At 46.5% G+C, this 12,880-nt stretch overlaps 1 protein-coding gene across 3 annotated transcripts in view; it reads left to right on the top strand.

The window, feature by feature from the left end:
* Window positions 1–12,880, top strand: part of TDRD9 (tudor domain containing 9) — a 100,421-nt gene that overhangs the window by 69,629 nt on the left and 17,912 nt on the right. For all 3 annotated transcript variants that reach the window (XM_081007366.1, XM_081007367.1, XM_081007368.1), the window contains 9 exons: window positions 2,228–2,344; window positions 2,911–3,018; window positions 3,203–3,303; window positions 4,053–4,226; window positions 5,210–5,321; window positions 6,589–6,801; window positions 8,149–8,238; window positions 8,417–8,677; window positions 12,478–12,633. In XM_081007366.1, the coding sequence (XP_080863492.1) occupies window positions 2,228–2,344; window positions 2,911–3,018; window positions 3,203–3,303; window positions 4,053–4,226; window positions 5,210–5,321; window positions 6,589–6,801; window positions 8,149–8,238; window positions 8,417–8,677; window positions 12,478–12,633 (1,332 nt within the window). The remainder of the gene's footprint in view (window positions 1–2,227; window positions 2,345–2,910; window positions 3,019–3,202; window positions 3,304–4,052; window positions 4,227–5,209; window positions 5,322–6,588; window positions 6,802–8,148; window positions 8,239–8,416; window positions 8,678–12,477; window positions 12,634–12,880) is intronic.

The following is a 12,880-nucleotide window of genomic DNA, read 5'->3' as shown; positions in this document are numbered from 1 at the left end:
CTTCAAGAAAGAAGATTCCACCTAAACATTAGGAAGAACTTCCTGACAGTAAGAGCTGTTCGACAGTGGAATTTGCTGCCAAGGAGTGTGGTGGAGTCTCCTTCTTTGGAGGTCTTTAAGCAGAGGCTTGACAACCATATGTTAGGAGTGCTCTGATGGTGTTTCCTGCTTGGCAGGGGGTTGGACTCGATGGCCCTTGTGGTCTCTTCCAACTCTATGATTCTATGATTCACAGTGTTCTGCTTTTAAAAAAAGCGTGATCAGATGCAGTTCATTTCATGTAGGCCCACAGAAGCCAATGCGTAACTTAGCAAAAACTGTTCAGATTTCCTGCTGCAAACAACGGACAAAGGCCGCTAATGAGTGTGCTTGAATCGCGGTGCTCGGTTACTAAGGTTACCCCGCACTTAACGGAAATTGTTTATCCCCGCTTGAACGTAATGGGTTGCACCCTGAAAGAGGAAATAATGGGGAACCTTCATTGGCAGGGACATGCCTTTCCTCCGCTCTGAGTTTAATTGGGAACATTGCTCCAAGCAAACAAGCCCTTTGATCCAACACACAGGAACGCAGTGGAACTTCTCAGTGCAGCTTTGCAGAGAAAAGTCGCAGCGTTTAATGTGGGACTCGGAGCGTACCCTCTCACGATGAATTGTTCTTGTGGCTAAGCTGTTTTGTGTGTTGGCCTGCCGCAGTTTTTAGACCAATGTGCTACTCCAAAATTGCCAATAATTTGTAACAAGATATTTTAAAATAATTTCACTGCTCCCCATGCTGGCAGCAGCAGGAACGCAACTCTCCTGTTGGTGGGAAAGGCACTGTTTTTAACACCAAGATGACTTTAACACCAAGATGACGTTTCTGAGCACAATTCAAAGTGTTGGTGCTGACCTTTAAAGCCCTGAATGGCCTCGGCCCAGTATACCTGAAGGAGCGTCTCCACCCCCATCGTTCAGCTTGGACGCTGAGGTCCAACACCGAGGGCCTTCTGGTGGTTCCCTCATTACGAGAAGCAAAGCTACAGGGAACCAGGCAGAGGGCCTTCTCGGTAGTGGCGCCCGCCCTGTGGAACACCCTCCCATCAGAAGTCAAAGCGATAAACAACTACCTGACATTCAGAAGACATCTTAAGACAGCCCTGTTCAGGGAAGTTTTTAATGTGTGACATTTTAGTGTATTTTTGGTCTCTGTGGAAGCCGCCCAGAGTGGCTGGGGAAACCCAGCCAGATGGGCGGGGTACAAATAATAAATTATTATTATTATTATTATTATTATTATTATTGGGTGTGGCATTTTTCTGGGACAAGTAATAAGCATGGCGGCTGAGAGAGGAGTTGTGTTGCTGCTGGCAAGTGCGACACTGACGTGAAGCTCAAAATAAAAGCTGTATGAAGCTGTTGCAACCGCTGCTGCTTAAGGCAAGAAGCTAATTCCAGTTCAGTTCCTCCCTTGAGAAGCGCATGGCCTGCAAACAGGTCTGCAATAGTTGTGGGCCATTTTGGTGCCATCCTATTAAAGACATATGTTCCTAGCAAAGGGCTTCTCCCTCCTTCAGCTTCTTGGATTCCCTCGTTCATACGATGCTGCTATCCTTCCATCTTACAGCAAACTCAAATCGTGAACACCAATAAAAATGGTGCCAGAAAAATAAGGCCACTGAGAAGTGAGAGAGGCATCGGTATGTTTGGGGAAACCCTAAGGCTTATAGAAGCAAAAACATAATATTTTAAAAAATCCTTAAGGTCCACCCCCATCCCAAAAACACTTTGGGGTCCAGTGAGGGACAGCATGTTTGGAAGCCACAGAGTACCAATTGAGAAAGAAAAATGGCAAAGTGGTCAAGGTGGTGGGAATGGCCTTTAAATTGGGTTGTGGCTGACCGGAACTCTGTTTTTAGGATGTGGAGATAAACTACAATGTTTCCCCCCCTACCAATATTAATTTAGCTTTTGGCCTAGGCCCTTGGTGCCTATGGCATAAATAGATAAGAAATCCTCTTCTAGTGTTGTGCTGTTACAGTCATTGTATTACGTTTGGCGTATATTTTATACTTGCATTTTCTGTGAGCTGTTTATAAATATTTTTTTAAAAATAAAATAGTGAGGTGTGGGTTTGTTTGTTTGTTTTTGCAGGGTGCAGAAGAGAGGGAGATGTTTTGCCTTAATGAAATTTCCTTTTGATGGTCTGGGGATGTATTGTGCTTAATATCCAGATGTAATTTTTTTAGGTGGCTGAGTTGTATGAGGAGCTGAAAAAGAGAATGGGTGTGTTCAACATGGAGGTCAACCCTCACCCCCCTGCTATGGATCAAGACCATGTGTATAAGCAACGATTCATTTTGCAGGTGAGATGTCTGGATGTACAAGAGATGTTTTTCTAGATATACATACGTAATATACATACGTAAAATAAAACTTTTTTTAAAAATTGCACAACAAAACTCAACCATTTCCACATAAATCACAACAAAATCGAAAATAAAGATACAAAAAACCACCAGCAACAACCCTCCTCCAACAAACCTTTCCAAAGCACCCCAGCCCAAGATTCTGTTTAGCAGCCTCAGCTTTTGTAGCTGGAGTCAATCAGGCCAATTGGAAAAATGCCTGCAAGGCAGGCAGCAGGTCTTCCAGGACTCTTCAGCAGCTTCAGCTTTTGTAGCTGGAGTCAGTCAGAGCCCCACACACCTGAGTCCCAATGAAAATCTGTGAGGCTTAAAAATAAATGCTTGGTTCCAAAGTGGAACCTCTTTTACTCTTACTGCAAATTGCATTTACGCAACTACAAACACATTTGCAAGCCCCACAAAACCAGAGAGTTTGGCTCACGTGTCATTGCAGTGTGACGAATGGCTTACTGCAAGAGAACTGCCACCTCTCCTGAGGCAGTTAACTTTTCCTTCTTCCTTAGGTTGTAATGGCTGGGGCTTTTTATCCGAATTATTTTACTTTGGCGGAACATGATGAAGAAATCGCCGTCCGGGAGATGTCGGGCAAAGATCCCAAAACAACTATAATGGTACAGCTTAACTAAGTTTTGACTCTGCCTTGTGAAGCCATGTTGAAGTTTCCTGTCCCTCTTCCCCGATACTGTTGTTTTAATAATCACATTTCATATATATATATATATATATATATATATATATATATCACACAGCATTGTTGTTTTTGACCTATCTGAAGGCATACATTTTTCCTAACAGTTGAAGAACATTCCCCCGTATGGCTTCCTCTACCATAAGCAACTGCAGTCCCTGTTCAGACAGTGTGGCCAAGTGAAATCTATTTCCTATCATGGGACCAAGTAAGGGAACTTCCATTTTTAACATGGGCATAAGTCATTCTCGAAACAAAAAAATAAAATAATAATAATAAAAAAAATCCTTCCAGTAGCACCTTAAAGACCAACTAAGTTAATTATTGGTATGAGCTTTCGTGTGCATGCACACTTCTTCAGATATGAAAGCTCATACCAATAACTAACTTAGTTGGTTTCCAAGGGGCTACTGGAAGGAATTTTTATATTTTATTATTTTATTTTATTTATTTTGTGTCGGCTCGGCTATGGCAGACCAACACAGCTACCTACCTGTAACTATAATTCATTCTGGTTTTGCTAATCATGGGCAGGGCAGAACGTTTTCTCTTTTGTGCATTTTTAATATTCTACCCTGGGATAAATATTTCAAAAGGGCTGTATATAAATGCCTAGCGTAAAAAGATTGCCTACACGTTTTCAAAGGTATCTTCGCAGTCATAAGGGTTTGAAATGTTCTGGGTTTGTGTGCCTGTCATATATAACTGAAAGTACTTGGCATTTATTTTGAATGATTTCTGTCCGATTTTACACACATTTTACTTGCCAAGCAAAGCGAAATTATATTAATTTAACCAAAATATCTTTTGAATCTCTAAGTCACATTACAACTTTCTGGCAGCCTTCATTTTTGGAATTTGAACGCTGAAAAATTCAACACGCCCTACCGCCTTGTATTTTCTTCGTTCTAACCTAAAGAACATACTTTATTTTTACTTTGCATTTTCTCCCTGTAGAGCCTTTGTAGAATTTTCCCGGAATCCAACCGAATGCTTTAAAACACTTTCTGCCGTATATATGGCCCTTAAGATGTCACAGCTACGGACTCCATTGGAGCTGAATATACATTCCCCGGAGGAGATTGAAGGGAAAATGGAAGGAGGACCAAACATGCTCGCGCGGAGTTCACAGTATGCTGCAGATTCATTAGTTTTCAAATTAATGCAAATTCTCATGCGTCTGATTTGCATAAATAACAAATAAACAGGGACAGGAGCAGTGAGTTAAAGCCGCGCTGCACGGTGTGAATTCTGCTCATTCTTTGGGTTCAGAAACTTCGTGAGACAAAGCAAACATAATCCCAAATCTGAACAATAAAGAAAAGAGCAAGTTGTTCTGGGTGCCTGAAGTGTCAAGGAAGTAGGGGAGAGTGGTTTACATTTTCTAGACCATGCTCTGTTTCTTTTTTAAAAATGTATTAGCTTTTTAAAATTTAGATTTACAAAATATTGAAGAGAAACCTATGAAAATGAAAGATGCGTAATAATTCATGTCTATGTAAACATAGCACTTGCAAATTTCCGCAAGTTGTGATTGCAGCTGGTAATGCTAACCTAGCCAGGCTTTGCAAACCAGCTGTTTCGAACTTGGTTTCAAGCTCTGGTTTAGAACTAACCATGGTTGACATTTAAAATCAGCCTAGATGCAACACTGCACCATGGTTAGCTCTGAAAATGGAACAGGGGCATTATTATTAGGTGATTGGGCAAGTGTATGAACAACATTTTCAATGTATTTAAAAAGCATCAATCAGCTTTGTTCACCTCTAGTAGATGCTCCAGCCTTAAAAAGCCAAGTGTTTTGCTCGAGGGGAACATGTGCTTTTGTTACGTTGAGGGCTAATCTGGCCTCGCCCATGAGAGGAGAAGAGATCGTTTGAGGTTTGCTGGTTACTTAAACCAGTGATGGGGAACCTGTGGCTCTGCAGATGTTGTTGGACTACAGCTCCCATCAGCCCAGCCAGCATGACCTGTGGAGAGGGATGATGGGAGTTGTAGTCTTCCGTTCTGGCTAGGCCAGTTGCTATAAACATTTTAATTGAGGAATCAGTCTTCAGAAGGTAGCAGTGAGTGATTTCTGTTCTGTTTGCTTTGTGCTTCGCATTTCTTTTTAGAGTGAATGTGGACTTTCAGAAGCACACCGTGTCTCCCATGGAGAAGTTCAGTAGCCCTTTGGAAAAACTGCAGACCATCAGCAGCCTTGATTTATCTATCAATGTCACAGAGGTACAAATGTCATAAAACTATACTGCAACAGTTAGTGCACATTCAGAGTCTAGATCATATTATTGCTGCCAGAACCACTCCCATGTCCTCTTTGCACTTCTCATTCCCCGAAATCATTGGTTGAGGTCTCCTCATTTCTGCATCAGCTGGCAACTGTAAGCGCTCATGAAAGCATTTCAGTGTGCAGCTGTCCTAATACACACATTTTTTTGCGAGCTGTTTTATGCTCCTCGTTATGGAATGGGCAAGGCAGCAGGGAGCTCAGTGCAAGCTTAGCATCATGAGCATGGGATTAGCTGTGCCCGGACTGTGCCAAGCTACCCATTGCCTTGCCAGTCATGTGCGGTTGTTGGAAAGCCAGGCAAGAAACGCTGCCCTGTCGTCAGCTGCTGCTGCTGGGCAGGTTTACATTAAAAAGTGGACTCAGCCAAATTTCTTCACGCATCCCTACCTTTAAAAGTCATTAATAGTGGCTTCCCATTTCTCACGTAATGAGAAGCTGCAGTTACCGTATTTTTCGCCCTATAGGACGCACTTTTCCCCCTCCAAAAATGAAGGGGAAATGTGTGTGCGTCCTATGGGTTGAATGCAGGCTTTCGCTGAAGCCTGGAGAGCGAGAGAGGTTGTGCGCACCGACCCCTCTCGCTCTCCAGGCTTCAGGAAGCTATCCGCAAGCCTTGGGAGCCCGCGGGAGTTCCCGCCGGGCTCCCAAGGCTTGTGGAGAGCTGCCTGAAGCCCGGGGCGTGCTCCGCTGCACTCCCCGGGTTTTGGGCTGCAGGCTGCTGTCCGCAAGCCTTGGGAGCCCGGCGGGAACTCCCGCGGGCTCCCAAGGCTTGCGGACAGCAGCCTGCAGCCCAAAACCCGGGGAGTGCAGCGGAGCACGCCCCGGGCTTCAGGCAGCTCTCCACAAGCCTTGGGAGCCCGGCGCGACTTCCCGCTGGGCTCCCCAGGCTTGCGGATAGCAGCCTGTTCTGGGGTCGGGGGAAGCTCAGGCTTCCCCCGCCCCAGCCCTGCGCCTGGGGGGGGGGATTTTTTTTTCTTTATTCCCCCCCCCCCAAAAAACCTAGGTGCATCCTATGGGCCGGTGCGCCCTATGGGGCGAAAAATATGGTAACTGTTGCCTCTTTGCTGGCTTTCCTGTTTCTGCAAAGGGAGTAGCAACACAGCTGGCTGGATATCCTGGATGATTAAGTAAGACTTCGACCACACAGTCAATATCTGTCTATCATCTATCTGTTTATTTATCTATTCCCTTCCCTCTCTTCAGGTGGTAGAAGTTGGGCACTTTTGGGGTTACAGAATTGACGAGAAAAATATGGCTGTGCTCAACAACGTGTCTGCTGAGATCAACCAGTTACACCTGACCCCTCTGCTAGTCCGTCCCTATCCCGATTTGGTGTGCTTGGCACCCTTTACTGAGTGGGAAGATGAGAGATACTACAGAGCCCAAGTCTTATATGTATCCGGAGAGAATGCAGAGGTACATATTTTTTAAAAGCATGCTTGTGTTTGCAGCTTAATTCAAACCCAAGGAAGCACACACAGCTCTGAATCAACTCTGAGGGTTCTAGAAAATGGGGGAAGGGCAGTATTGGCAAATGCTGGGAGAGAGCGATTGGAGGGGTTAGAAAAGGCTAAAATATATTAAATAGTAGGGCAGACTCTTTCATGTTGGCAAATTGGGCTGACTTTGCATGGCCGTTTTAAGAAATTGCATCCTTGGGAATCTAGTAAGCTTCCTTAAGCTGCAGTAGTCAACATGGGGCTGTCCAGTTGTTGTTGGACTCCAACTCCCATCAGCCCCAGCCATCATGGCCCGGTGGTCAGGGATGTGGAGGGCACGGTGTTGGCTGTCCTTGTCATACGGAGTTGGACCACTGTTCTGTCTTCAGAGTTTCAGGCATGAGTGCTTCCTATGTCTGCCTAGAGAAGTTAGGGATTGAACCCTGAATAATAATAATAATAATAATAATAATAATAATAATAATAATATAATATAATAATAATAATAATAATAATAATAAATAATAAATAATAAATTTTTATTTATATCCCGCCCTCCCCAGCCAAAGCCGGGCTCAGAGCAGCTAACAACAGTAAAATAATACAACATTCTAAAATCATTTCATTAAAAAATTAATTCAAATCAGATTAATGGCAACCATTGGGCTAGAGTTCTGTGAGGACTGCCAAAGGAGGGGGTCAGGCTGTGCCCTGGCCAAAGGCCTGGTGGAACAGCTCTGTCTTGCAGGCCCTGCGGAAGATGTCAAGTCCCACAGGGCCCTAGTCTCTTGTGACAGAGCGTTCCACCAGATCAGAGCCACAGCCGAAAAAGCCCTGGTTCTTGTTGAATCTTTCGCCTGCAAAGGTTGCGCTGTCTCACCAAGTTCTTCTCCACGGTCCTTTGTCTGCCCTGGTGACAGCTGCACTTGTTCAGCGAGCCACTGGTGTGCCAGGTGCTCACAATATGCAGATTGGCACCTCACCTCTGCTCTGTGCTCCCTGACCAGTTCAAAACATTCCTGCCATTGTTTCATAGTGGGGGGAAATGGCGCCCAGCCTCGTTGTTGCACACAAATCACTTTGCCCTTGGATCAGCTGCTGCTGCAGCTGCATGAGAAGCTATTCAAGGCAGCTTCCCCACGGTCATTTTAAGCAAAGGGGTCACCGGCTCAAATGGCTGCCTTAGCCATAAAAGTTCGCGCGATGCAATAACGGGCCTAATTTTTGCACCAGGAGGCTGCTCTGAATTTGTAAGCCAATTTTCTTCTGTGCTTTGGAAATAACTGTCAGTCCTTCTATTCATTACTGTTGTTTTACCGTCCAGGTTTTCTATGTAGATTATGGCAACAGATCAAAAGTGGCTTTGGGACACTTGCGAGAGATTCCAAGCCATCTCCGAGAGCTTCCGTTCCAGGTAACGTTCCTTTATGTTCCAAGAATCACGGAACCGTGCTATGTGTTTTGGAGGGAGGAGTGTGTGTGTTAAATAACTATTATTATTGCTATTATTGTTATTAATCAGTTCAAACTTTTCCAGGGCCCAAAGTGCATATATTCGTGTTTGGCGGTTTTTTTGTTTTGTTTTGGTGTAGGCTCTGGAATTCAAGCTGCGCAGAATGCGGCCTTCTGCCCAGTCCCTTGTATGTGGAGAGCAGTGGAGTCACGCTGCAAGCCAGAGCTTTGCTTCCTTGGTCAGCGGCTGTGCTCTGCTGGTGAAGGTCTTTTCGATCGTGCACAGCATCCTGCTTGTCGATGTTCTTCGGTACTCTGGGATTTTGGACATTGTGAACGTCCGTGATATACTCATTCAGGAAGGCCACGCCGAACTGGCGGAAGACTCCTATGAATCCAAAGTACGTTCTCTTGTTCCTTCTCGAGTACAGGAAGTCTTGGCATTTTAGGGTTTTTTGAAGCTGTGAGAGCAGGGGGGATCGAAGGCAAGGCATTGCAGGCTTAACCTCTGTCGTTCTGTGAGTTCTGATGTCGGCGGAGTCGCAGGGGAATGGTTTTCCCGGACAGCTCTGCACAGGGCTCAGGCTGGAGAGCAGAACTGGGATGTCGCTTCAGCACTAGCAGTCCCTCAGACCAAGCCATAATAATAATAATAATAATAATAATAATAATAATAATAATAATTTATTATTTATACCCCGCCCATCTGGCTGAGTTTGCCCAGCCACTCTGGGCGGCTTTCAATCGAGTGTTAAAAACAATACAGCATTAAATATTAAAAACTTCCCTAAACAGGGCTGCCTTCAGATGTCTTTTAAAGATAAGATAGCTGCTTATTTCCTTCACATCTGAAGGGAGGCCATTCCACAGGGCGGGCGCCACTACCGAGAAGGCCCTCTGTCTGGTTCCCTGTAACCTGGCTTCTCACAATGAGGGAACCGCCAGAAGGCCCTCGGTGCTGGATCGCAGTGTCCGGGCTGAATGATGGAGGTGGAGACGCGCCTTCAGGTGTACGGGACCGAGGCTGTTTAGGGCTTTAAAGGTCAGCACCAACACTTTGAATTGTGCTCAGAAACGTACTGGGAGCCAATGCAGATCTCTCAGGACTGGTGTTATGTGGTCCCGGCGGCCACTCGAGTCTCCAGTCTAGCTGCCGCATTAAATACAAGTTGCACCTCCTGCATCACAGGGGGTTGAAGCAGATAGATGGTGACCATGGCGGCCCCTTGCAACTCTGATTTTGTTATTCTGTCCTAGCAACTGGCTCCACCTTCGCTGAAAGGAGCCCCACCCTCCTTTTAGCACTTATTGACTCCAGTTCAGCAGGGGATGTTATGATTGTGTAACAGCTTCTGAACTGGAGACCACTGCCTCAGGCCATGGGTTGACAGGGACTGCAAACACATATTGTGGTGCTTCTGGGACTGGTTCTGAGGGCTATCCACTCAGTGTTATACCCTGAAGAAGGGAAGTCTGGCCTCAGGCTCAACTCCCAGCAAAGCAAAGCTTAAGTCAGGCACCCCCAACCTGCGGCCCTCCAGATGTTTTGGCCTACAACTCCCATGATCCCTAGCTAACAGGACCAGTGGTCAGGGATGAAGGGAACTGTAGTCCAAAACATCTGAAGGGCCGAAGGTTGTGGATGCATGGCTTAAGTATAGTTCTTATGAAAGCCTATGAGATGGCTATGAAAGCTGCTAAGAAATCTTACTTTGCAGCTTCCATTGCATCCGCTAGCTCTCGCCCGGCACAACTTTTTAGAATAATTAGGTCAATAACGTCCTTAGGAGGACAACCAAATTTAAGCACAAATTCGACCCACAGCTGTGAGGGTCGAGCTTTTTTGCGGAGAAAGTCCTGTTGCTCCGCCGTGACCTCCCTGCCAATTTAGATACAGTGACTGAACTGGAGGCCCCTCGACTGACTTCAGGTCCAGTGCTGGACCATTTTGATCAGATACTCCCTGCTGATGTGGATAGATTCCTCCAAGTTGGTAGGCCCACCACCTGCCTCCTTGATCCGTGCCCATCTTGGCTGATTAGAGAGTGTCCAGATGTTGCGCGGACCCCCCTGGTTGAAATTATCAATTTGTCCCTTGACACGGGGACATTCCCAGGGGAACTGAAGGAAGCAGTAGTGTGTCCACTCTTAAAGAAAACTTCATTAGATCCCTTAGACCTATCCAATTACCGCCCAGTTTCAAATCTTCCATATCTGGGTAAGTAATTGAGAGAGCAGTTGCTGAACAGCTTGGTAGGTTTCTGGAGGAAACAGCGGCTTTAGATCCATTTCAGTCCAGTTTCCGTCCTGGTTTTGGGACCGAAACGGCTCTGGTTGCCCTCACAGATGATCTCCGTAGACAACTGGATCGAGGCGGGTCAGGACTGCTGATCCTTTTAGATTTGTCAGCAGCCTTTGACATGGTCGATCATGATCTTCTGAACCACCGCCTCGCAGACGTGGGGATACAGGGCATAGCCCGTAACTGGCTGTGCTCTTTTATCTCTGGTCGGAGACAGAGGGTGGCACTAGGGAGGGAAATATCGTCGCGCCATTCCTTGGTGTGTGGAGTGCCACAGGGCGCAATTCTCTCCTCGATGCTTTTTAACATCTTTATGCGCCCCCTTGCCCAGATTATCCGGAGCTTTGGGCTGGGCTGTTACCAATATGCTGATGACACTCAGCTCTATCTGCTGATGGATGGCCACACCGACTCGGCCCCGAACACACTGACCAGATGCTTGGAAGCTGTGGCTGGATGGTTTCGTGGGAGCCGATTGAAACTAAATCCTTCAAAGACAGAGGTCCTATGGCTGGGTCGGGATGGCATGAGGATGAGGGACCAACTCCCTTCTCTTGCGGGGGCCCAATTAGTGCCATTGCCTTCCGTTAAGCGTTTGGGTGTAATCCTTGACTCCTCCCTTTCCATGGAGGCGCAAGTTACAGCAACAGCCAAGGCGACATTTTTCCACCTTCACCGCATCAAGCAGTTGGTCTCTTACCTTTCCCGCCCCGCCCCGGCCACAGTGATCCATGCGACGGTCATCTCCAGGCTTGACTACTGTAATTCGCTCTACGCGGGGCTGCCCTTGAAGCTGACCCAGAAACTCCAGAGGGTGCAGAGTGCTGCAGCGAGGCTCCTCACAGGGTCTCTGCCATGGGAGCATATTCGCCCAGTGCTTTTCAAACTGCACTGGCTCCCGGTGGAGTACAGGGTCAGATTTAAGGTGCTGCTTTTGACCTTTAAAGCCCTTCACGGCCTAAGACCCTCGTACCTACGGGACTGCCTCTCCCGGTATGCCCCATGGAGAGCCTCAAGGTCCATAAATAGCAACACCCTAGTGGTCCCGGGCCCTAAGAAAGTTAGATTGGCTTCAGCCAGAGCCAGGGCCTTTTCAACTCTGGCTCCGGCCTGGTGGAACGCTCTGTCTCATGAGACCAGGGCCCTGCAGGATCTGATTTCTTTCTGCAGGGCCTGTAAGACAGAGTTGTTCCGCCTGGCCTTTGGCTTGGAGCCAATTTGATTCCCTCCCTCCCTTTCTTTCTTTTTTCCTTTCCTTCTCCTCCTGTGATGAGGCTACATTTTAATATTTTAATGTTTCCATATTTTAATGTTGTATTTTAATTTTGTTTTTAAGTTGCAATCATTCAATTTGTTTTTATTATTGCTTGTAAGCCGCTCTGAGCCCGGCCTTGGCTGGGGAGGGCGGGGTATAAATAAAAAATATTATTATTATTATTATGCCCTGTGTAGCATAACTAACCAGGGACGCAGGTGGCGCTGTGGGTTAAACCACAGAGCCTAGGACTTGCCGATCAGACGGTCGGCAGTTCGAATCCCTGCGACAGGGTGAGCTCCCGTTGCTCAGTCCCTGCTCCTGCCAACCTAGCAGTTTGAAAGCACGTCAAAGTGCAAGTAGATAAATAGGTACCGCTCTGGTGGGAAGGTAAACGGCATTTCCGTGCGCTGCTCTGGTTCGCCAGAAGCGGCTTAGTCATGCTGGCCACATGACCCGGAAGCTGTACACCGGCTCCCTCGGCCAATAAAGCGAGATGAGCTCCGCAACCCCAGAGTCGGTCACGCCTGGACCTAATGGTCAGGGGTCCCTTTACCTTTACCTTTTTAGTATAACTAAGTCTCTTTCCTCCCTCTGCCCCCTCCCAATCACTCTCAAAATGTTTTCTTTTGAATTTCCCTTAGCTCAGCCACGAAAATCTTAAAGAGCTGTTTTCAAAGCCAGAAGAAAGGAAGAGGGATGCTTCTCTCCAGAGGAGCTCAAGTGAAGAGGAGAATCGCTTGATTGAAATGCTCTTGGAGAACGCCTCTGCCAATAGGTTTAGTGCGCCAAACTGCAAGGTAAGCTTAAGAGGCACGGTCATTACTTTCCCCTGCTTTCAGAGTGGCGTGCTGTGGGTGCCCTGAAGGACGTAACACAGCCTTTCCATCCAAGTATCTATTAATACCAGGTTTCTTCATCACTGAAACCACGTGTCTGGTGAAGGTTACTTTGGGGGTGGGAGATCGCTCCATCTCTACAGAAACGTGTGAGAGCAGCTGAGCGAAATAACAAAACATATAATTTTCATGCAAACTTGCGATTTTG

Source organism: Podarcis pityusensis (assembly GCF_964106645.2).
Source record: "Podarcis pityusensis genome assembly, chromosome: 1".
Classification (NCBI taxonomy): domain Eukaryota; kingdom Metazoa; phylum Chordata; class Lepidosauria; order Squamata; family Lacertidae; genus Podarcis; species Podarcis pityusensis.
The sequence above is the reverse complement of the archived record's forward strand: the minus strand, read 5'-3'. Positions and strand labels throughout refer to the sequence as shown.